The following is a 23,661-nucleotide window of genomic DNA, read 5'->3' as shown; positions in this document are numbered from 1 at the left end:
GTAGTGTAGGCTCTCAGAGCCCACAGTGACTGTTCCAACGTTATGGTGATGGTAACACAAGTACAGACAGGTGTGCCAAGCGTTTGCCAACGCTATTGTCAGCGAAGTAGTAACATGGACGTTAAGTTTGATACCGGGGTATGTGTAAGTGACACATATGTTTTCTTTCAGATAATCATTCATCCATGCACTACAGTACTTGTGAAAATTGTTGGTCATCCACCTAGCATATGTACATATTTATGGTGACCATGTCTATTTATTGTTTCTCAATAAACTTGTTCTCGGGAACCTTGCGTCTCCTTCACCTATATTTTTGATTTCATATTGTTTTTTGAGCATTTAGCCTATGTATATTAATCGGGGATATCTATAATAGCCTATTCCTTAATGCAAAGCCTGGATTATACTGGTTTATACTTTCCTTAGCAATAAGGACTCCACCCCTTTCTGAGGATGGTGGTAGCAGCAAGTTTAATCCTACGCAGATATAACCTTTTGTCTAATTTTACTTCGACCAGGGTGCTGGTCGGGACTTTTTCTTTTGGATACTGTAGTCCCGTAAGACTTCGCTTCATATAGAGTGAGACCACTATATGGTACTGGCTGGCGAGTGATTCATACATAGGTATATGTACTCTTCGTTCGTTTCTAGAGTCTAGTAGGACTCCTCCCTGTAGGGGGCAGGAAGAACTCTCATGGCTTATGATTAGTGAAAAGATGTATAACGGTAACATCTTAGGTCTGTCAGTCGAGTTGACTAAGAAACATTCTTGAGGAGTACGGCACGTATTGAGAATCCACAGATACAGTAATGCTCTGGTATACTTCCATCAGGACGACATGGCTTGAGCCCAAAAAACGGATTTTGAGCGAAGCGAAAAATCTATGTTTGGGTAAGATAGCCATGTCGTCCTGATGGACCCGCCCTGCTCCTTTTCAAAAATAAATAAGAGTGAAAAGGATAGTAGGACCCCTCCCTACATACAGTATCTGTAGCACCTCGTGTATCGCTACAAGGAATACAGATGGCGCCGTGAGCGGCGCAGGGCACGCTTTCGAAACGGGGAGGAGGGATGCCTTATGAACGGCTCCCCCCTTTCTTATCGTTTTCGTTTTCTTGCCATTTTACCCCTACGAAGTGTTAACTCTATTCGGGGTATAGATTGCTATGAGGCGTGTCAAGAATACGTCCACTGATATTTACGATATCCCTAAGGTCTTTTTTAGGGATACTCGCTCCAGGAGTTAGAATTCTGGGTACCTGAAGGTAAATTCTCTGGGAATATCGCCGTAGTTGTAATATACCCTAGGAAGCTGCCTTTAAGGAACTTCCATCAGGACGACATGGCTATCTTACCCAAAAATAGATTTTTCGCTTCGCTCAAAATCCGTTTTATATCTCTCCGCCTCTTATAGGCCTCTTCGATTAACTTCCTTTTATTATAAACTTATTAAAATTAATTTTTATATTTGTTTATATTCGACCTTCCTAATAGTAGGCGGTCTTTTCTTGGTACCGAAGTTAATTAACATTGAGCCCGTCATTTCGGTTTTACCTGTTAACATATTATGCTATTTTAATGTCTTTGAAAGAATTTCTTTGATAGTCTAGTACTGTTTTCAAAGTTGAACTAACGTTTTGTTTTGTCTCTGCAGTTGTTGACGTTCAGAACGTTCAACTTGCACTCTATCGTTACGATAGAGAAAGAGTTTTCACGGTTTCACGTTGCAGTAAGAGTAACCGTGTCTAGCGTTTTGTTCATTCTTTCTTAACTTAATGGTTTTGATCCTAATAAAGGAACTTTTCATTTTGGGAAATATTTCAGTTTTTTCCTTTAACAATAATATGTTTTAACGATATATATGATTGGGCTCTTCTCTCAGGTTCTAAGTCAAGAGAGAGAGAGAGAGAGAGAGAGATAGAGACGGAGGGAGAAAGAGGAGAATAAACGTTTCATTCAAGCCTGCCAGGCGTACGAATAACGTTGTTATCGTTTTTACTCTTCTCCCTAGTCTCTTTAGGGGAAGAAGGTAAACGTTTCTAGAGTGATCTAGTGTTTAGTCTCTTTCCAGCCACTGAATTATTTATCTTTCATTAGATTTTTCTGTTACATTGTAATTCTGTTTTCGCAATTACTAACTTTTGAGAAAGGATAGAATTGCGTGTTTCAGGTACAAACCACTTAAAGTTTCGAGTTCAGTGAAATAAGTGCAAACAGAAAATCAAAGTGATAAGTGATTAGCGCAAAGTTCAGTGTTGTGCGTGAGGGTACTTCTGTGCGCGCCAGTCGTCCTCCCAGTCCGGGACCTCTTGCAAGCTCCCAAGCCCAGGGGAGAAGCAATGTCGAAGGGCAGAAGGGTTCAGCAGGCCTTGATCGGCGCACAGAAGTATCCTCGGTGGTTGTGGGCGTGTCTTACCGAGACCGTCACTCCCACCCGCAGACGATTGAGCCCTTATTTTGCTCGTCTGCAGAAGAAATTTAGGGGAGAAAACGCTGGTCTCAGGTCTCAAGACCTCTTAAACGTAAAGTCCATACCTATGCCAGACGTACGAAGTTAGAGTTCAACAACCCGGATGCAGTCATTGGGTTAGCTTTGACTCTCCTCAGTCATCAGTTGAATGCACTCCGCCTAAGAGGAGTAAGGTTCTGCCACAACAGAGCTCGACTGTTAAGGCTTTACCTCAGCCTACTGTAGTTTCTGCCGACCCCAAGTGGACTCTACTACAGTCCATGCAAGCACTGCTTTCGGACTTGATGCGTGAGTGTCGGGCTGAGAGTGTTGCGCCTCCGCCTCCGCCTACACTCCCTCCGCCTGCGCTCGCTCCGCCTGATCGCAGTTCCACCTGCCAGGCGTACGATGTTGAGCCACGTTCTGAGTTTGCTGTTCCCAGTGGTGTTCAGCCTCCGCCTTCCTTAAGGCAACTTTTACAATGGGATCAGGAGGATTATACCTCTCTTCCTCCGCCTCCACTTGCTGCTCCACCAGTGATGCAACACTCGGTTGAGGTACAACAACCTCTCCCGTCCATGAGTCAGTCTCCTCAGCTCTCGCTGCAGCGAGCTCAACCCTCCTCAAGGCAAGCACCTCAACACCTTAGCCTTGCGCCTCAGGAGCCTCAACTTGCGAGATTTTTACTGCGTTCTGCGCAGCCACTACCTTTTCGCTCTCAGCTCACACCGCAGGAACCTCAACTCGTTCCTCAGGAACTTGCTACTGCGCATCCGCCAACCAATCAGCAAGCGCAACCCTTGAGTTCAGCCACTCATGCCAGGAGTCAGCCTCCTCCACCCATGAGCCTACCTTCTGCTGATCAGCCTTTGCAGACTGAGCCTCAGGTGTTCCCTCAACAGAGTCTTGAAGAGGAAACCACAACTATTGTTGTTCCAGCTCGTTCTGACTCTGCTGTTCAGCATACCTCTCCTCCATTTTCAAACCTATGATAATGGAGGTTATTTGTATTACTTATAAAAATATATTTGTATTCCTGGCAATATATTTTTAACAATATCGCAAAAATGGCAAAAATATGAATCATGAGTTATGAATGTAAGGTATATATTATGTTGATATTAAAACCCCATGCAAGCATGCATAAAGCACTCTAGCACTGGTCATGGAATTTCTGAGAAATGTTAAACGCCATGCACACGCTCTGCTTACCTTACATGCTCTGCTCACAGCATGCTCTGCATACTACATGCTCTGCATACAGCATGCTCGGCATTCAGCATGCTCTGCATACAACATGCTCTACATACAGCATGCTCTGCATACAACATGCTCTGCACACAGCATGCTCTGCATTCAGCATGCTCTGCATACAACATGCTCTGCATACAGCATGTTCTGCATTCAGCATGCTCTGCATACAACATGCTCTACATACAGCATGCTCTGCATACAGCATACTCTGCATACTACATGCTCTGCATACCTTACCGCATGCTTCTCAGTCACACATCTTTGGTTGTTGCCAACTCACTAGACTGTCAAGCAGTTTCATAACGTTGCCTTCTAGTCTGCTGCTTTTGCACCAGTGAACCCTCACTGAGAGAACTTAGCTTTTCTAGGATATGGTCCCTGTAGATGAGAAAGTTCTTTTCTCCCTCCTTCTGATATTCCCTTGAGGACTCTGTCATTTGGAGGGAGCCTTTAGCTGCATAGCCTCCTATGGACTTTTATTTAAGCATAACATGCTTCCAGGGAAGGTAATGGTTCCACTTCAGTCGCTAATCCCGTCTGTTACCACACCTGCTCCCATAGACCTTGAGCTGTGTTACAAGACATGCAGTCCAAGCTTAGTCCTTGTTAGAGGATTTTTTGTTTACGGAGTCAATGTGTCACGGGGAAGACGTTCAACAACCAACAGAAGTGACTTGTTGTGACGCAGTGCGGCAACCTCAGCAACCCGATAAGGAGTTTGTCTGTACGACCCAGACAGTCTAGACAGATTCGGGTTGTCACTGTACTTCCTCGCTTGCCCATGATTGACAGTTCACAGACTGTGCAGCAGTACCATGATCTTGTGTCCGGCTCCGTCAGACGACTGACTTTTAAGAGCTCCCACAAGTCGTCGCTGTCTGGAGATTTTCAAATGGACTATGGATCTGACCAAGGAACTGGGCCTCCTGGTCAATTTTGAGGAGTCTCAGCTCGTCCCATCCCAGACCATTGTCTCCTTGGGTATGGATCTTCAGAGTCGAGCTTTTCGGACTTTTCCGTCGGCCCCAAGGATCTTCCAAGCCCTAGAATGCATCCAGAGCATGCTGAGAAGGAACCGATGCTCAGTCAGGTAGTGGATGAGTCTAACAGGGACACTTTCATCGCTGGCCCTGTTCATCGTGTTAGGGAGACTCCACCTCCCCCCCCTTCAGTATCATCTAGCTGCTCACTGGATAAAGGACATGACGCTAGAGACGGTCTCAGTCCTGTTTCCGAAGAGAGGAGGTCTTCTCTCGCGTGGTGTAAGAACAGCTTTCTTCTCAAGGAAGTCTACCTTTGGCTGTTCAGAAACACAACCGCCGTTTCCTCTCGGACGCATCAGACACGGGCTGGGGTGCGACTTTGGACGGACAAGAATGCTCGGGAACTTGGAATCAGGAGCAAAGGACACTTCACATCAATTGCAAGGAGTTGTTGGCGGTTATTCTGGCCTTGATAAACTTCAAGTCCCTCCAGCTTAACAAAGTGGTGGAGGTGGACTCTGACAACACCACAGCCCTGGCTTATATCTTCAAGCAGGGAGGGACTCTTTCGTGGAAGTTGTTCTAGATCGCAAGGGACCTACTCATCTGGTCTAAAGATCGAAAGCTAACTGGTAACGAGGTTCATTCAGGGCGGTATGAATGTCATGGCAGATCACCTCAGACGGAAGGGTCAGGTCATCCCCACAGAGTGGACCCTTCTCAAGAATGTTTGCAGCAGACTTTGGGCCCTGTGGGGTCAGCCAACCATAGATCTGTTCACTACCTCGATAACCTAGAGACTCCTGTTGTATTGTTCTCCGATTCCAGACCCAGCAGCAGTTCACGTGGATGCTTTTCTGCTGGATTGGTTCCATCTCGACCTGTATGCATTCCCGCCGTTCAAGATTGTCAACAGGGTACTTCAGAAGTTCTCCTCTCACAAAGGGACACGGCTGACGTTGGTTGGCTCCGCTCTGGCCCGCGAGAGAATGGTTCTTAGAGGTACTGCAATGGCTGGTCGACATTCCCAGGACTCTTCCTCTAGGAGTGAACCTTCTAGTCTACCTCACGTAAAGAAGGTACACCAATCCTCCACGCTCTTCGTCTGACTGCCTTCAGACTTTCGAAAGACTCTCAAGAGCTAGGGGCTTTTCGAAGGAAGCAGCCAGAGCGATTGCCAAAGCAAGGAGAACATCCACTCTCAGTATCTATCAGTCTATAGGGGAAGTCTTCCGTAGCTGGTACAAGACCAATGCAGTTTCCTCAACCAGTACCACTGTAACCCAGATTGCTGACTTCCTGTTATATCTAAGGAAAGTAAGATCCCTTTCAGCTCCTACGATCAAGGGTTACAGAAGTATGTTGGCAGCGGTTTTCCGCCACAGAGGCTTGGATCTTTCCACCAACAAAGATCTACAGGACCTCCCTAGGTCTTTTGAGACCTCAAAGGAACGTCGGTTGTCCACTCCAGGCTGGAATCTAGACGTGGTCCTAAGGTTCCTTATGTCATCAAGATTTGAACCTCTCCAATCAGCCTCTTTTTAGGACCTCACATTAAAAACTCTTTTCCTCGTGTGCTTGACAACAGCTAAAAGAGTAAGTGAGATCCACGCCTTCAGCAGGATCATTGTTTTCACATCTGAAACGGCTACATGTTCCTTGCAGCTCGGTTTTTGCTAAACGAGCTTCCTTCACGTCCTTGGCCTAAGTCGTTCGAGATCCCAAGCCTGTCCAACTTGGTGGGGAATGGTCTGAAGAGAGTACTTTGCCCAGTTAGAGCTCTTAGGTACTATCTAAAAAGGTCTTAACCTTTACAAGGACAATCAGAAGCCTTATAGTGTGCTATCAAGAAACCTTCTTTTCCAAGTTCTAAGAACTCAGTTTCTTACTATTCAGGCTTCTGATTAGAGAAACACATTCTCATCTGAAGGAAGAAGACCTTGCTTTGCTGAAGGTAAGGACACATGAAGTGGGAGCTGTGGCTACTTCAGTGGCCTTCAAACAGAGCCATTCTCTGCAGAGTGTTATGGATGCAATCTATTGGAGAAGCAAGTCAGTGTTCGCATCATTCTATCTCAAAGATGTCCAGTCTCTTTACGAGTACTGCTACACCCTGGGACCATTCGTAGCAACGAATGCAGTAGTAGGCGAGGGCTCAGCCACTACATTCCCATAATCCCATAACCTTTTAACCTTTCTCTTGAATACTTTTTATGGGTTGTACGGTCGGCTAAGAAGCCTTCCACATCCTTGTTGATTTGGCGGGTGGTCAATTCTTTCTTGAGAAGCGCCGAGGTTAAAGGTTGTGATGAGGTCCTTTAGTATGGGTTGCAGCCCTGTATACTTTAGCACCTTTGAGTTGATTCAGCCTCCCAAGAGGAACGCTGCGCTCAGTAAGGAAGACGATCTTATTAAAGGCAGAGTAACGGTTCAAGTCGACTTCCTTACCAGGTACTTATTATTTCATTGTTATTGTGGATAACTGATTATATGAAATACGGGATACTTAGCTATCCTTTAATCTTGTACACTGGTTTTCACCCACCCCCCTGGGTGTGAATCAGCTACATGATTATCGGGTAAGTTTAATATTGAAAAATGTTATTTTTATTAGTAAAATAAATTTTTGAATATACTTACCCGATAATCATGATTTAATCGACCCTCCCTTCCTCCCCATAGAGAACCAGTGGACCGAGGAATAATTGAGGAGGTGTCAACAAGAAGTACTTGAGTACCTGGCCACAGGTGGCGCTGGTAAGTACACCCCCTTCTAGTATTGTGATAGCTGGCGTATCCCTCCATAGAATTCTGTCGGGCAACGGAGTTGACAGCTACATGATTATCGGGTAAGTATATTCAAAAATTTATTTTACTAATAAAAATAACATTTTACTAATACTGTACAGTATACTGTAGTTGCAAACATGTACATACCTCTAGAAGCAAAAATTCTAAATGCAGAAAATAAAGCAGAGCATCTTTTCTGACCATATGCCTACTGGTATGGTATTAGTAAAATGTGACTTAAAAAGCCAAAGACAAAACTAGACCACCCACCACTTAGCTTCTCCTTTCCTACAGATACTATTTCGGATATTATTATTATTATTGTTATTATTACAAGCTAAGCTACAACCCTAGTTGGAAAAGTAAGATGCTATAAGCCCAAGGACTCCTATAGGGAAAATAGCCCAGTGAGGAAAGGGATTTTGATCAATTGGCAGAAGTTAAGCATCATGCCTAAGAGACAGATGGAGTACCTGGGAATATTGAAAGACAGCAGCAATGAAAGTATTTCCATCAGACGGTCGCATCAGCAGATTCTAGAGGTGATGCAACCGTACCAGATTGCTCAACAACTGCAGGCCTGGCTGTGACAACTTCCCCTAGGATATCTCTCATTGCTGGAGAAGCTCATGCCCCATTGGCATCTCCATCAGCATTGCTTCAACTGTCTAAAGCGACACCGGTCAGCAGCCACCAACTCCCCGCAACTTTTAGTTCCAGTGGAACAAGAAATGAGGTAATCTACGATAGCGATTGGACAACGAGAACCTCACCAGGGGATTCACAATTGACTTTCCACCTCCAGAGATGTTACTGTTGACAGACCCATCTAAAGAAGGCTGGGGCAAACACTTGAGGAACCATATCACTTCAGAAGTATGGTCCGTAGATGAAAGGTTATGTATGTGAACATGTTGGCAATACTTTTCCAACAGAATTTGCCAAGGCACTCAGTCACATTGATGAGTGACAACATGACTGTAGTCGTCTATGTTAAAACGTAAGGAGGAACCAGGTCTCAGTGTCTTTGGAAATGGACGAAGTAGGCACTCACTTGGGCGTTCATCAACGCAGTAGAGCTGACAGTAAGGTACTTCCTGTGGAAGAGGAATGTACTAGGAGACTCAGCTACCAGGGGCAGGTAGTTGATGCAGGTTGGTCTCTACATCTCTGCATGGCAAAAAGGTTTCTTGCAAGTGCGGGGTCACCAACGATCAACTTATTTGCCATCTGACAGAACATGTTTTGCTTTTCATTCTTATGAGGAGCTTCAAGTAATCTTGTCCATGCAGAGAACTCAAACCCCATGCTTTGGATGCCACGCTGGTTCTCAGCTCCCTTGTTGTAGCCTGGTAATTGCCTGACTGGAGTTTGGGTCCCGCTCAAACTAATTAGTTCTCTTGGTCACAGCAACCTTACTGTCCTTGTGAGATAAGGAAGGGGGGTTTGGGGGAGTCTATAGGTCTATCTGCTGAGTCATCAGCAGCCATTGTCTGCCCTCCTTGGTCCTAGCTTGGGTGGAGGGGGGGGCCCTGGGTGCTGATCATATGTAATATTGTCTCTCTAGGGCATTGTCCTGCTTGATAGGGCAATGTCACTGTCCCTTGCCTCTGCCGTTCATGAGCAACCTTAAGCATTCACTGTATGAACCCGTAAGGAGTCAGATAAGCATCTGACACTCAAGTCTGTCTTTTTTTGTTCTGGATTTTGTGACAGGGACCAAGATGTCCATGACCAAAAATTTGAGTCCTCCATCCCCTCTCTCAAAGATGCGATTAGTGAAAGGAATGACCTATTGTACTTCTCTATCTTGTGAGGGTGCTAGGGTGCTACATCAAGAGAACCCAGTGCTTCAGACCAGAGCACCAGAGGTTGATCTTCAGTACTTGTATGAAAAAAAAAACATATCCAAAAATAACATCTCATTTCACCATTAACTCTAGATGCTCACTCTATTTTTGTTGCAGGTTCTAAAATATTACTGACAACATCATATGGTAACACTGCTCTTGACTTCAGCCCATCTTTTTTGGCACTTCTCAGTCTTGGTCCGTTAGGTGAACGCTCTGACATAATGAGAATCAACCAGTTCCTTCTGCTTGGTGTTTCACATTATGGAACCAATGTTCAAATGATTACATACTTTTAGTCTAATTTTTACTTGAGACAAGCTTGGTCTATTCTTTGATAGTTTTTATTATAGCCTAAGCAAAGAATGACAATGAGCTGCGTGGCTTATTAAACCAACTCTGGGATACAGAAGATTGTTAGTCAAGACTTAGATTGGGACAGATCCTGACAGTGAAAGAGAGCTTCTTAAACCTCTTCTTCAGAGATATCATTGGCTAAGAACCAGATAAAATGCTTTTTTGTCCTTTGCAATCTTTGCAATACTATCTGAAGAGGACTTCACATTGTAGGTCTAAGCCTCAACACTTCTTTGTTAGTACCTGAAGGCACAAGGAGGTAACAATCTTGAAATCCAGGGAAGAACTACCAAAGTTAGCTTAATTATGACGACACTTGTTCACGATTTATGTAATGTCACAGATATTGAAAACCATTACTTTTGTCATCTTATTTCTGGGGTTGTGGTAACCTATCGGTAACAACCGTGCTGGGCAATCTGTTGGATGGGAGTTTGAGACATGCTCAAGCTCAGTAGTTTGTAATTGTGTCTGTAGCCTCACCATCCTTATGAGTTAGGGATGGGAGATTGGGAGAGACTATAAGTCTACCTGCTGAGTCATCAGCAGCCTTTGCTTTCTATCTGGTCATAGCTTGATTGAGAGGGGCTTTGGGTGCTGATCATATGTATATATGGTCAGTCTGTAGGACACTGTCCTGTCTTATATGTCTGCCATTCATGAGGAACCTTTAAACATGAAAAGTGAAGGTGGCAATGGATAATATAAGGTCTAGATGGGCCAAATGGCTATTAGATCTGGGAGCTTAAGATACAACTAATGTTGGGTACTGTATATGTATTTTTGATTGATGTGTTTGTTTGAAAGATTTTTTATTTGGTAAAAATTTAGATGAAGACATTTTGCTACAGCACAGGGACCTCTCCCTTACCTCCATAGCTCACGAGTAACCTTTGAACTTTTAAACAAGGGAGGAATTTGTTACCCCATAAAATGTATTTACTTGTAAGTGGTCTGTATGAAAATAATTATGTTATAAAATCTTACAATTTGTTGAAATACCAGCTGATGATTTGCACCTTTGTTAATCAAGTAAATTTATTATTTTAGTATACGGCCTGTGCTCTGAGTGGAGTATGTCAACTGCAAGAAAATGGGTTTGACTACACAATATCTACGATATGTGTCTTCGTCTGTGTTTGGAGTCATTGGTAAAGCAGGATGCGTTCGATTTGTTACGAGGTTTAGTCAACAGGGAAAATATGTTGCAGTTCCAGCATGTGAACAGGTTTTGATCTGGGATACTAAAAGAGGAGCAAAGGTTAGTGTATTTTGGTTCATTTATTTTTCTATATTCTATTCCAGATTTAATCTTGTATTTAAAGCTTTGATTTAAAGAATGAAATGAACAAGATTTTGATAAATGTCCTGGAGAGTACTGCCCTTTTTTGTATTTAACTAAATTGCAAGGTAACAGGTTAATGATAACTTGATTGGTGCTTTTAGAGGAAAATATTTACAAAGCCAACTATAATATTGGTTGAAAAGGTATAAATCTCACATATATTTACTATAATTTGTCATCTTTAAACATCAAGTATATTGTACGCAAGGTAATATACATCTGCCTGAGACTTTGGGTTTTATCCTTTTTAAGCTAAGAAACCTTCAGTGCTATGCTGCCTTAACACTACCTGATTACATTTTAAACCTCTAAAAATTTCCTTAAAGTTCTAGAAATTCAGAGATTGAAAATGATTCTAATTCCAAATGGGTTTAGTTTTGACCATTTTGAATGAAAGCAAGAAAAAATGTAGGCATTTGACATCCTTACTCTTCTGCTCATCAGGCTCTTACGTTAAATGCCGATGTGCAAGGGGTGGTGACTGTTGTTGAACCTCGCCCACCTCATCGGGGTTCTTTGGATAACACGCATGTTGCTGTTGGATACTCGGATGGAAGTGTTGTGATTTTTGACCTAACTGTTGGACAACCTCTGAAATTTGCAGGTAAGTACTTAAGGATTTGAATATTATGATTTTGAAAATTTTAGGAACAAGACTTTTTTCAAAGTTATTACTGTAGTTAACTTGAGGTAAAGGAGTTTGCAGTTTTGTGTAGGGTAATTTCATATAAGATTGTAAGAGTTATGTTAAGATTTTATCTGTCTTTTGAAAGTGGATTTTTTGTCATTTACTTACTGTGTTATGAGGTGCTTGAAATGACACAAAGTAAGTACAGTACTCCTGTCAAAATGTAAATTTTAAATATTTAACTTAGCCGGTGAATATATAATAGCTGACGTCTCCGGCGGCTCAAAAGAAAAACACAAAAACTCGCGAGCGATCGCTATGAAGGTTGCGGGTGTGCCCACCAGCGCCAACTATCGGCCAGATACCGCATATACATGTAAACAGCTCCAATTCTTCTCTGTCGGTCTGATCGACAAGGTGGATTTCCATTACTCGCTGTTAACCTGGATTTTTTCAACAGTCTTGGTGAAGTACTTCCTTTTGGTTTGAGCTTTCGCAGTGCAGGTGTTTTATCTTCAACTTAAACTCTTGAACTTTTTTTTGGATAGATTTAATTGTTGATGACTTTGGATTGTTTTTTGGACTTTCTTTGACTTTTCAAAATGGCTGACCCTTCTCCAATTCCTAGATTTCGTAAATGTAATGCTAGGGATTGCAATAAACGTCTTCCAAAGGCCTCTCTCGACCCACATACTGTGTGTTCTAATTGTCGGGGTAAAACCTGTCAATTAGGAGATCGGTGTGAGGAGTGCGTGGGCCTTTCGGAATTCGATTGGCTTGAGTTTGACAAGTATTCTCGTAAGCTAGAGAGAGATAGGGTGAGTAGAAGTTCCTCTAGATCGTTAGAATTTTCCTCCTCCCATGCCCCTGAACCTAATCCTTCCCCTGTAGTAGTTGTGCCTGAACCCTCTACTAGCACTCAGGAACCATCAATGCGGGATATGTTACGTGCCATTCATGCTTTGGGCGAGAGAGTTGAGTCGTTAGCTACGGACCGTAATCAACTCATGGCGGACGTAAAAGAGTTAAAGTGTCAGAGTGCCACATTAGAAAATCGTGGGAAAGTGATTAGTGCGCAAAGTGTTATCAGTGTTGCGACCGAGGGTTCGTCTGTTCGTGCCTGTCGTTCGCCTAGTCCAAGACCTCTTGCAAGCTCCCAAGCCCCAGGGAGAAGTAATGTCGAGAGGCTTTAACCAACGAACAGACGTTCCCTGTATGGTTTCAGGCGTGTCTCGTCAAGACCGCCCCTACCATAAGACGAGCGAGACGGTTTTCTCCTCGTCATCCGAAGGCTTTTCGCGTAAGAAACCGTGGAGCAAGGTTTCGAGACCCTTAAAGCAAAAGTCAGTCCCTTCAGGACAGGTCCAGCGTCCTGGTTGTAGCCATTGGGACAGCTCTGACCCTGTGCAGTCATCGGAAGACTGCTCGCCGCCTAAACAGAAGCGTAACACAGGCTCCGAGAGTCTTAGTGTAGGCAATGTTTTGCAGTCACAGACGTTACCCTCGTCTCTTACCGCACCCATTCCAAGTTGTGGAATGATCTTCCTAATCGGGTGGTTGAATCAGTAGAACTTCAAAAGTTCAAAGTTGGAGCAAATGCTTTTTTGTTGACCAGGCGGACATAGTCTTTTTATAGTTTATTTATGACATATTTGTTTTTGATGTTGTTGATAGTTTATTATATGACATGTCTGTTTTGACGTTGTTTCTTATTTTAGAATGATTTATTGTTAATTTGTTCTCTTCATTTATTTATTTCCTTATTTCCTTTCCTCACTGGGCTATTTTTCCCTGTTGGAACCCCTGGGCTTATAGCATCTTGCTTTTCCAACTAGGGTTGTAGCTTGGATAGTAATAATAATAATAATAATAATAATAATCCTAAATGGGTTGTACTGCAAGACATGCCGAATAAGCTTGCCTCTCTTATGGAGGACTATTCTGCTGAAAAGGTTCACGATGATCCTCGCCGCTTAGCTGATCGAGATCCTGGCCGTCAGCCGCCCAAACGAGCCTTTGCTCGTCCTGTTGACGTTGGCGTTACAAAGTCACGTCAGTCACGTTTTGTAGAGCCTCACTCGATGCAGTCCCGTGTTGACTTTCAGCCGCATGTGGACGTTCAGCCGCTGCCGAATGCTCTTGTTGACGTTCAGGACGTTCGCCAACCAGCGAAGTTGACTTGTTTTGACGTTGAGCGTCAAGCACCGCAGTCAAGAGTTGTTTTGACTGCTCAGTCTAGGCAGTCAAGGCAGTCTCGAGTTGACGTCGAGCGTCCTCCCGCTCCTGTTGTTGTTGACAGTCAGGCTGTTAAGCAGTTACATGACGTAGCGTCCTGGACTGCTACTGATGCTCCGGTGCGAGTGGACTCTGCTTGTCAAGCATTGCCACCAAGGCAGGTCTCGCCCTTGCTTGTTACTCAGCAGTTATCGGACGAAGCTCCTTCAGATGAGGACGTTGCTGATCCTCATCCTGATGATAATCCTTCAGATGTAGATGAACCTAAGGCGGTTCCTCCTTCGATGGACTTTAAGAAGATCATGTTGATTTTCAAGGATCTTTTTCCAGATCACTTTGTTGCTGTTGCTCCTCGTTCGCCTCCGTCTGAGTTTGCTCTAGGCTTACCTGCTACCAAGCCAGCCTTTACTAAGCTAGTGCTTTCTCGCTCTTCCAAGAGGGCTTTACGTCTTCTAGGCGACTGGTTGGATACCAGGAGGAGTTTGGGGAAGACGGCCTTTGCCTTCCCTCCTTCTAAGCTTGCTTCTAGATCGAGCGTCTGGTATGACACGGGAGAAGTTCTCGGCTTGGGAGTCCCTGCCTCTGCCCAGGGTGACTTCTCAAGCCTCGTAGACTCTCCCCGTCGCCTGGCCATGAGACGCTCGAAGATTTGTTGGTCCTCCTCGGATCTTGACCATCTGCTTAAAGGCGTTTACAGGGCCTTTGAAGTGTTTAACTTTCTTGACTGGTCATTAGGAGCTTTAAGTAGGAAGATCTCGTCTGCCGACCAAGATGTTTCCTTACTTATCATGTCCTGTATGGATAAAGCCATCCGCGATGGCTCCAATGAGCTCGCCTCCACCTTTACGTCGGGAGTCTTAAAGAAGCGAGAAACCCTTTGCTCTTTCCTTTCGGCAGGAGTTACTCCCTGTCAGAGATCGGAACTGCTCTTTGCTCCCTTATCAGCGGCCTTGTTTCCGCAACAGCTGGTTAAGGATATAGCTGCTTCGCTTGTGCAGGAGGACACCCATGACCTGATGGCGTCCTCTGCTCGCAAAGGGGCTCCTTCTTCATCCTTTGCTGTGAGACCCAGGATCGAGACTCCTGCATCTAGATTTATCCCGCCCTTTCGTGGCAGAGCTCCCAGCAGGGGAAGCTCTCGTGCCGAGGGAAAGAGAGGTAAGAAGAGAGCAGCCAAGTCCTCCCGTGGCAGAGTCTGACTGCCCACAGCCTCAGACAGCGGTAGGTGCCAGATTGAAGAGCTTCTGGCAGGCCTGGGAGAAGACGAGTGCAGACCAAGAGTCTGTTCTGTTGCTCAGAGAGGGGTACAAAATACCGTTTGTACGCAAACCTCCTCTAGTAACAACTCCCATAGACCTCTCTCCCAGGTACCGAGAGGAGTCAAAGAGACAAGCCCTAAATCAAGAAGTGTCTCTGTTGCTAGAGAAGGGAGCGGTGGTGAAAGTCTCGGACCTTCAATCACCGGGGTTTTACAACCGTCTCTTCCTAGTCCCAAAGCATACAGGAGGTTGGAGACCGGTGCTAGACGTCAGTGCGCTCAACGTTTTTGTTACAAAAACAAAATTCACGATGGAGACCCCGAAGTCCGTCTTAGCAGCGGTCAGAGAGGGAAACTGGATGGTCTCTCTAAACCTACGAGATGCGTACTTCCACATTCCTATACACCCGGATTCCCAACCGTTTCTGAGGTTTGTTTACAGGAATGTGGTGTACCAGTTTCGAGCCCTGTGCTTTGGCCTCAGTCCTGCTCCTATCGTGTTTACGAGGCTCATGAGGAATTTGGCAAAATTCCTCCATCTATCGGGAATCCGAGCCTCCCTGTACTTGGACGACTGGCTTCTCAGAGCATCGTCCAGTCATCGCTGTCTGCAGGATCTACATTGGACGTTGGGTCTGGCCAAGGAGTTGGGACTTTTGGTCAACCTAGAAAAGTCCCAACTGATCCCATCCCAGACTATTCTATATTTGGGGATGGAGATTCGCAGTCCAGTTTTTCGGGCTTTTCCGTCTGCCACCCGAATAGAACAAGCCCTGCTCAAAGTCCAACTAATGCTGAAAAGAGAACGGTGTTCAGTCAGGAGTTGGATGAGTCTCGTAGGGACTCTCTCATCCCTGGAGCAGTTTGTCTCGCTAGGGAGACTACACCTTCGGCCTCTCCAGTTCCATCTAGCCTCTCACTGGAACAAGGACAAGACGTTAGAGACGGTATCAATCCCAGTCTCCGAACCAGTAAAGGCATGCCTGAAATGGTGGGACAGCAATATCAGTCTGAGAGAGGGACTATCCCTAGCAGTCAAGAACCCAAACCACGTGTTGTTCTCAGACGCGTCGGATTTGGGTTGGGGTGCGACCCTGGACGGTCGGGAATGCTCGGGTCTGTGGACCTCAAGTCAGAAGAGCATGCACATCAACGGCAAGGAGCTATTAGCAGTCCACTTGGCCTTGATGAAATTCGAAAGCTTTCTTCGAAACAAAGTGGTAGAGGTCAACTCAGACAACACCACAGCTTTGGCGTACATCTCCAAGCAAGGAGGCACACACTCCCTCACGCTGTACGAGATCGCAAGGGACCTTCTCATATGGTCAAGAAATCGAGGCATCTCCCTGTTGACGAGATTCATCCAGGGGGACTTGAACGTCTTGGCAGACTGTCTCAGTCGGAGGGGTCAGGTGATACCCATGGAATGGACCCTCCACAAGGACGTGTGCAAGAGTCTTTGGGCGACTTGGGGTCAACCCACCATAGACCTCTTTGCCACCTCGTTGACCAAAAGGTTACCAATCTATTGCTCACCAGTCCCAGATCCAGAGGCGATCCACATAGACGCGTTTCTACTGGATTGGTCTCATCTGGACTTATATGCATTCCCACCATTCAAGATAGTCAACAAGGTACTGCAGAAGTTCGCCTCTCACGAAGGGACAAGGTTGACGTTGGTTGCTCCCCTCTGGCCCGCGAGAGAGTGGTTCACCGAGGTACTTCAATGGCTGGTAGACATTCCAAGAAGTCTTTCTCTAAGGGTAGATCTCTTACGTCAGCCCCACGTAAAGAATGTTCATCAAAGCCTCCCCGCTCTTCGTCTGACTGCCTTCAGACTATCGAGAGACTCTCAAGAGCTCGAGGCTTTTCGAAGGAGGCAGCCAGTGCGATTGCGAGAGCTAGGAGAGCTTCTACCATCAGAGTATACCAGTCGAAGTGGGAAGTCTTTCGAGACTGGTGCAAGTCAGCATCTGTGTCCTCTTCCAGTACCTCTGTAGCCCAAATCGCAGATTTTCTTTTACATCTGAGAAATGTTCGCTCCCTCTCAGCTCCCACGATTAAGGGCTACAGGAGCATGTTGGCTTCGGTCTTTCGTCATAGAGGCTTAGATCTTTCCAACAATAAAGATCTCCAAGATCTCCTTAAGTCTTTCGAGACCTCTAAGGAACGTCGTTTGACAACTCCTGGATGGAACTTAGACGTGGTCCTAAGGTTCCTCATGTCAGACAGGTTTGAGCCATTACATTCAGCCTCCCTGAAGGATCTCACCCTCAAGACGCTTTTCCTAGTGTGCTTGGCTTCGGCTAAAAGGGTCAGTGAAATTCATGCCTTCAGTAAGAACATCGGCTTTTCTACAGAAAAAGCCACATGTTCACTTCAACTTGGTTTCCTGGCCAAAAATGAACTGCCTTCTCGTCCTTGGCCTAAGTCATTTGATATACCTTGCCTGTCAGAGATCGTAGGCAATGAACTTGAAAGAGTGCTGTGTCCAGTTAGAGCTCTTAAGTTCTACTTAGCTCGTAATAAGTCCTTACGAGGTGGATCTGAGGCTTTATGGTGCTCAGTTAAGAAACCATCATTGCCTATGTCAAAGAATGCTTTGTCATATTTTATCAGATTTTTGATACGAGAGGCTCATTCTCTCTTGAATGAAAAAGACCGATGCTTGCTTAAGGTTAAGACGCACGAAGTAAGAGCTATAGCAACTTCCGTGGCCTTTAAGCAAAATAGATCTCTGCAAAGTATTATGGACGCGACCTTTTGGAGAAGCAAGTCGGTATTCGCGTCATTTTACTTAAAAGATGTCCAGACTCTTTACGAGGACTGCTACACACTGGGTCCATTCGTTGCAGCGAGTGCAGTAGTGGGTGAGGGTTCTACCACTACATTCCCTTAATTCCAATATCCTTTTAATCTGTCTCTTGAAATGTTTTTAATCTTGTTTTTGGGTTGTACGGAAGGCTAAGAAGCCTTTCGCATCCTGGTTGATTTGGCGGGTGGTCAAATGTCATTTCTTGAGAGCACCCAGATTAGGGGTTTGATGAGGTCCTGTTGTATGGGTTGCAGCCCTTGATACTTCAGCTCCTGGGAGTCTTTCAGCATCCTAAGAGGATCGCTGGGCTTCGTGAGAAAGACACAGACTATCAAGGCAGAGTAATCGTCTAAGTCAACTTCCTTACCAGGTACCTATATATATTTGGGTTTTGTTATGATATAACTGTCAAAAACTCTAAGCATATACGCTGTAAACTTTATTATTTCTGGTCTCTACCCACCACCATGGGTGTGAATCAGCTATTATATATTCACCGGCTAAGTTAAATATTTAAAAATGATATTTTAATTATAAAATAAATTTTTGAATATACTTACCCGGTGAATATATAAATTAAAGGCCCCCCCTTCCTCCCCGATAGAGACCCTGCGGGATGAGAAGAATTGGAGCTGTTTACATGTATATGCGGTATCTGGCCGATAGTTGGCGCTGGTGGGCACACCCGCAACCTTCATAGCGATCGCTCGCGAGTTTTTGTGTTTTTCTGTCGAGCCGCCGGAGACGTCAGCTATTATATATTCACCGGGTAAGTATATTCAAAAATTTATTTTATAATTAAAATATCATATTTTACATGGATTGTTAGTAGTAATTTTCCTTTTCCTCTCCAAACAAATCCAAGGCAACAACTTCAGACCATATTAGTAACTTTAATTCTTGTGATGTTATGTTTTTTTATATCACTGTTTTCTATCCTCTCTCAGTTTTAGTCACTCATGTATAAGACTTCAAGACATGCTCACAATCTTTCACCACAAAAATTTTCACTACCTATGCACAATTGCAGACTTTTTATATAATTTTGAATGATTCAAATTCACCAGCAATGCTTAGCAAATTTTCTTGAATTCATTAAGAAGTAACTGCTCTTATTAATACAACTGTCAATCACCAGTTAGCACTGCTTAGTCATGTAGTGGTGACTAAATTTATAGCACATGAGATGGTGTTAAAATACTGAAAATTTTATGTTTTGAAGATGGAAAAATAGTTATTTAAAAGAGATTTGTTCTTAAATACAAACCCTTCACTCTACTCTGTATATATTGTTATGGTGTAGCTGGAAACTAGCCATAAACTTTTTATGCGAGGAATAACAATCCTCCACTAGTTACCAGGGCTACATCAAACACCCTGCTCACAAACTCGCCCAGCGTATTATGTCACTTTTGTTTTAGGCTCGGTGGAGTGAATATGTGCCACCTTGCTCTCCTGTAATCCTTAAAATCAAACTGTCTGTAAACTCACTTTGCTTTCTTTCTTACTCCTTTCAGAAGTGTCTGGTCTTTTGAGAACTTTCAATATGCAGGTTTTGTCTGGCATTGAAGGTTGCTCTTGCGGTCCTTTATGTCAGCTAGGGAGACGGATCCTCAATCCCTTTGCCCTTTGTGTGTCGCCACTCACTCGCCAATCACGCGCTGGCGAGGTGGGCGGGAAAGCTCCTCCCGTTGATAAAGGTCTGCTTGCTTCTCATGCTGCGGTCGCCAAGAGAAGCAACTGCTTGCGATTGGTGCGCTTTCTACGGCTGTTCCTTTGTTCGCAAAGGATGTGTCATGTTTTCTTGAGCTCGTAAAGAAAATGAAGCACGCAGTTAGTGGACCAGTTCCAGCTCAGGATCTCCTGGGAGGTAAGATCCATCTGTGGACCCCAGGCATAGGAGTAGTGCCTTGAGGCATGCTCCTTCTCCTGTGTCATGTCCTCCTACTTCAATTGAGCGTTCCTTCAGGTACCAGAAGTACCCATACTCAACTCTTAAGTAAGAGCAATAACAGTTTGCGCCCCCCCCAGACAACCCTCAGTTGTGCAGGGCCCCATCGCTTCCCCTAGCGAAGCGCTGGTGCCCACAGCCGAAAAGGAGTCGATCTCTTTTGATCCTATGCGTCAACTCGGCTTTCAGGTTTCCACTCTAAGGAACGGCTCTTAGAGCAGCTGAAGCTTGGGGTACAGTGGGAGCGCACATCTGCCTTCAAAGGGGTTGGCTACGGCCTTATCCCTCGAACCTCCGGAGTGGCGTTTCCCCCCAGAAGGTCTCATGCCTATTCTGAAGCGTCCTCTGCTACTTCTTGCCTACCTGAGTTGTTGGCAGGGTGTTTCCGAAGTCCTGGCCAGACTTGCTATTTCCTCAGCATGAGCATGCCTGAGCTTGCTGACTGAATTTGTTGAGCGGTCTGTTCCTCCATCCTCTGAGGTAGGTTGTCTTTATTGCCAGCATGAAAGGACTTCCTCACTTGAGTGATCTCCCCCTCAAGTACCTTACATGTGGGGATTAGATCCTTCTATGCCTCACTCTAGCTCTTTGGAGCACCCTGAGTGTGGCGAGTGCCAATTACCTGTAGTCTCAGCCTCTCGCCATCATGTCCCTAGGGCATATCAAATCACATGTCTCTTGTGAGGGCAGACCCTTCTGGTTCATTGCCTTGGGCTCCTGCCCCTTATGGGGAAGACCCTGCCTGTTCTGACGTTTGTGAGCGATGGCAGCAAGCGTTTGAAGACAAGCACCCTCAGCCTTGCTCGTTTTCATATGAGCACGCTTTCCTTCCTGTGGGAGTGCGCAAGGATACTCGTCAACCTCATGCAGGTTCTCTGATGAGTGTTCATGCGCCTATTCCAGCTGCTGTGGCGCAAGGACAAACAGGCCCTTGCGTGTCGCCACTCACTTGCCAACCACGTGCTTGCGAGATTGGCGGGCAAGCTCCTCCCATTGACAAAGGTCTGCTTGCTTCTCATGCTGCGCTCGCCAAGAGAAGCAACTGCTTGCGATTGGTGCACTTCCTGCGGCTGTTCCTTTGTTCGCGAAGGATATACCATGTTTTCATAAGCTCATAAAGGAAATGAAGCTCGCGGTTAGCGGACCAGTTCCAGCTCCACCATCAGAGGTCTCTTCTCGTCCAAACTCTATTGCCCTCATGTTGTCAGGATCTCCTGAGAGTTCCGATCAATCTGTGGACCCTAGGCATAGGAGTAGTGCCTTGAGGCATGCTCTATCTCCTTCTGTGTCATGTCCCCCTGCTCCTACTGAGCGTTCTTTCAGGTACCAGAAGTACCTAGACTCTACTCTAAGGCCTCCATGCTGACCCTGATCTCATTTGGAAGAAATTGGGAATCATCCCAGTTAAACTGGTCAAGAGGAGGAGGGGTTACAGACAGGAGATGCCTCCTCCAGGGCTAGATAATTATCCAGGTAAGTATTATTAATATTGATTTTCTCATGAAAATTACATATTCAGTCCATTGTATATTTTGGGAGTGAATTCTTTCTTCAAGATTTTGAAGGATTCCAGAGATTATCAACCAGCAACAGCCCATAAGGGTTAAGTCTCTTAGGATTGATGTCTTACTATGATAAGTTTGTACCCGATGTCCAATTGATAATGATACCATTACAGTTTTTCATAAGGCAGTGTTGGTACATGTTATAGATCCTGCCAAGAAAATTTTTATTCCGCAGTATGGACTGTTGGTTTAAGTACTAAATTGGTTTAATAATCGATAACTACTTCTCGGGGAGTATATTAGGAGGAGAGTGACTGAAATGGAGGTACAGGGAACGAGAAGGAGAGGGAGACCAAAGCGAAAGTGGATGGACTGTATCAAGGATGACCTTCGATCAAAGGGATTAACTGGTGATAAGGTGTGGGACAGAGGTAGATGGAGAAAGCTGACCAGAAACATCGACCTCATATAGAAGTGGGAAAAGATGTAGACAAAGAAGAAGAAGAACTTCTTCTCTGGTATAAAAATGATTGATAAGCCTGGGAAGGGGTCACTAAGAGAACCCTCAGTTCTGCATGGAGGAGACTGTGGCTAGAATGCATTCCTAAATATGATTCTGATGGAGATTCTAACTCCAAGCAGTATCCTCCTCCTCCTCCTTTCTTCTCGTCTCTCTCATGCCAGCCATGACTCTCCTTAAAGGTAAAGGGTGAGTTAATTTGTTAATATATTTCAATTTTTATTGTGTATTAATGTCTATTAATTTCTAATGTTAAGGTGTATAATTTGTTATGTAAGATAACATTGCAAACCTTTAAAAACAAGTACCTGTACAGTATACAGTACATTATGTGCATTTATGGACATGTAGAATGCATCAAGTGAATTTCCTCTTTCCTAGGGGGAAAATTTCTTGGTTTACAAACATTTTAAGATGCTTGTTCACCCCTGGAACTGATTAAACTCATACGCTGAGATGTCACTGTAATGGACATGTATGAAAAACGAATTTTGTTTTCAAAAGCGCCATTTTTACTAACTAGTTTTTATAAGGGTTTGCTCATTTAATTTTTATTACTTTTTTTTTTATGTTCGTAAGCATTCATAAGTGTTGTGTTACATCATGTCTTCAATAAATTATTAAGTATTCTTTTTTTTATCGTTGATAGGTCATCATTCTGCAATATCATCATTGACATGGGATCCACAAGGAATGAGAGTAGCTTCAGGAAGTAATGATGGTGAAATTGTGGTTTGGGACGTGGTAGGTTTTTATATTCTATAGACTACCAAGTGTTTGTTCATAGATGTTGCATATTTATTGTTGCATTTCAGTTTTTATTTTAATCAATTAACCCTTTTACGCCCAGGCTCTTTGGAAATTTCCAACCCTTAACCCCCAAGGGGTTATTTTTTCCCCAGCACATTTTGCAGTATATATTTTTTAAATTGGTCTAACAGCCTTAATTTTTGTCATAGAGAGGTCAGGTTGGTCTCATTCTCTTGGAAAATGCCTGAATTTTCTCTCAAAAAATTATTAAAAATATGAAAAAAAAAAAATTTATAGCATTTTTTTGCAAGGACGTACCGGTACGTCCATGGAGGTAAAGGGATGAGTTTTGTGAAACTGTACCAGTACGTCCTTTGGGGGTAAAAGGGTTAATAGATGTTATAATTAGATTTTGAATGATTTATTAGTCAAATTAGAGTAAAGTAAACTTTTCTTAGAAACTATTAATTCTTATCTGTGAGGAAGATAAAACAGGACATTTATGCTATTTTTCAGGTATCAGAGAGAGGAGTAGTCCGTTTGAAAGGTCACAAAGGTAGAATTACGCGTCTCCGTTTCCTTCAGCACCGTAGCGTTGTTGTATCATCGTGTATAGATTCATTCATAAAGTTTTGGGATATAGAAACACATCATTGCTTCAGAACTCTGAGTGGGCACAGGGCTGAGGTAAAGTATTTATATACTTTTATTTTCAATGAAATATGAGCACTGCATGGCCTCACAGGCATAAGTGCTGGGCTATGTAGCCCTATTCTATAAATTCAATTTAATCTTTCTCTTTTTTCAAACCCATGAATCAACATTAGCTTATACCTAATGCTTCAGTCAGTTCCTTGTACACACAATCAAAAAAAGTAAAAGTAGAAGGTTTTTACAAAGTCAGGTGAATACATCTTGGCTACAAAGTTTCTTTTTTTTTTTTTAGAAAACTCATGTTTCTTGTGA

The 23,661-nt window shown here is 44.1% G+C and overlaps 1 protein-coding gene across 1 annotated transcript in view; it reads left to right on the top strand.

Annotated features, from left to right (window-relative positions):
• The window catches only part of LOC137647207 (WD repeat-containing protein 3), a 145,060-nt gene that overhangs the window by 18,545 nt on the left and 102,854 nt on the right, over positions 1-23,661 (top strand). The window contains exons 2-5 of the mRNA XM_068380541.1: positions 10,739-10,949; positions 11,478-11,637; positions 22,595-22,689; positions 23,212-23,382. Of these exons, the coding sequence (XP_068236642.1) occupies positions 10,782-10,949; positions 11,478-11,637; positions 22,595-22,689; positions 23,212-23,382 (594 nt within the window). The 5' untranslated portion in view covers positions 10,739-10,781. The remainder of the gene's footprint in view (positions 1-10,738; positions 10,950-11,477; positions 11,638-22,594; positions 22,690-23,211; positions 23,383-23,661) is intronic.

Source organism: Palaemon carinicauda, chromosome 9, assembly GCF_036898095.1.
Source record: "Palaemon carinicauda isolate YSFRI2023 chromosome 9, ASM3689809v2, whole genome shotgun sequence".
NCBI classification, from domain to species: domain Eukaryota; kingdom Metazoa; phylum Arthropoda; class Malacostraca; order Decapoda; family Palaemonidae; genus Palaemon; species Palaemon carinicauda.
Note: the sequence above shows the minus strand (reverse complement) of the source record. Positions and strands in the feature narration are given on the sequence as shown.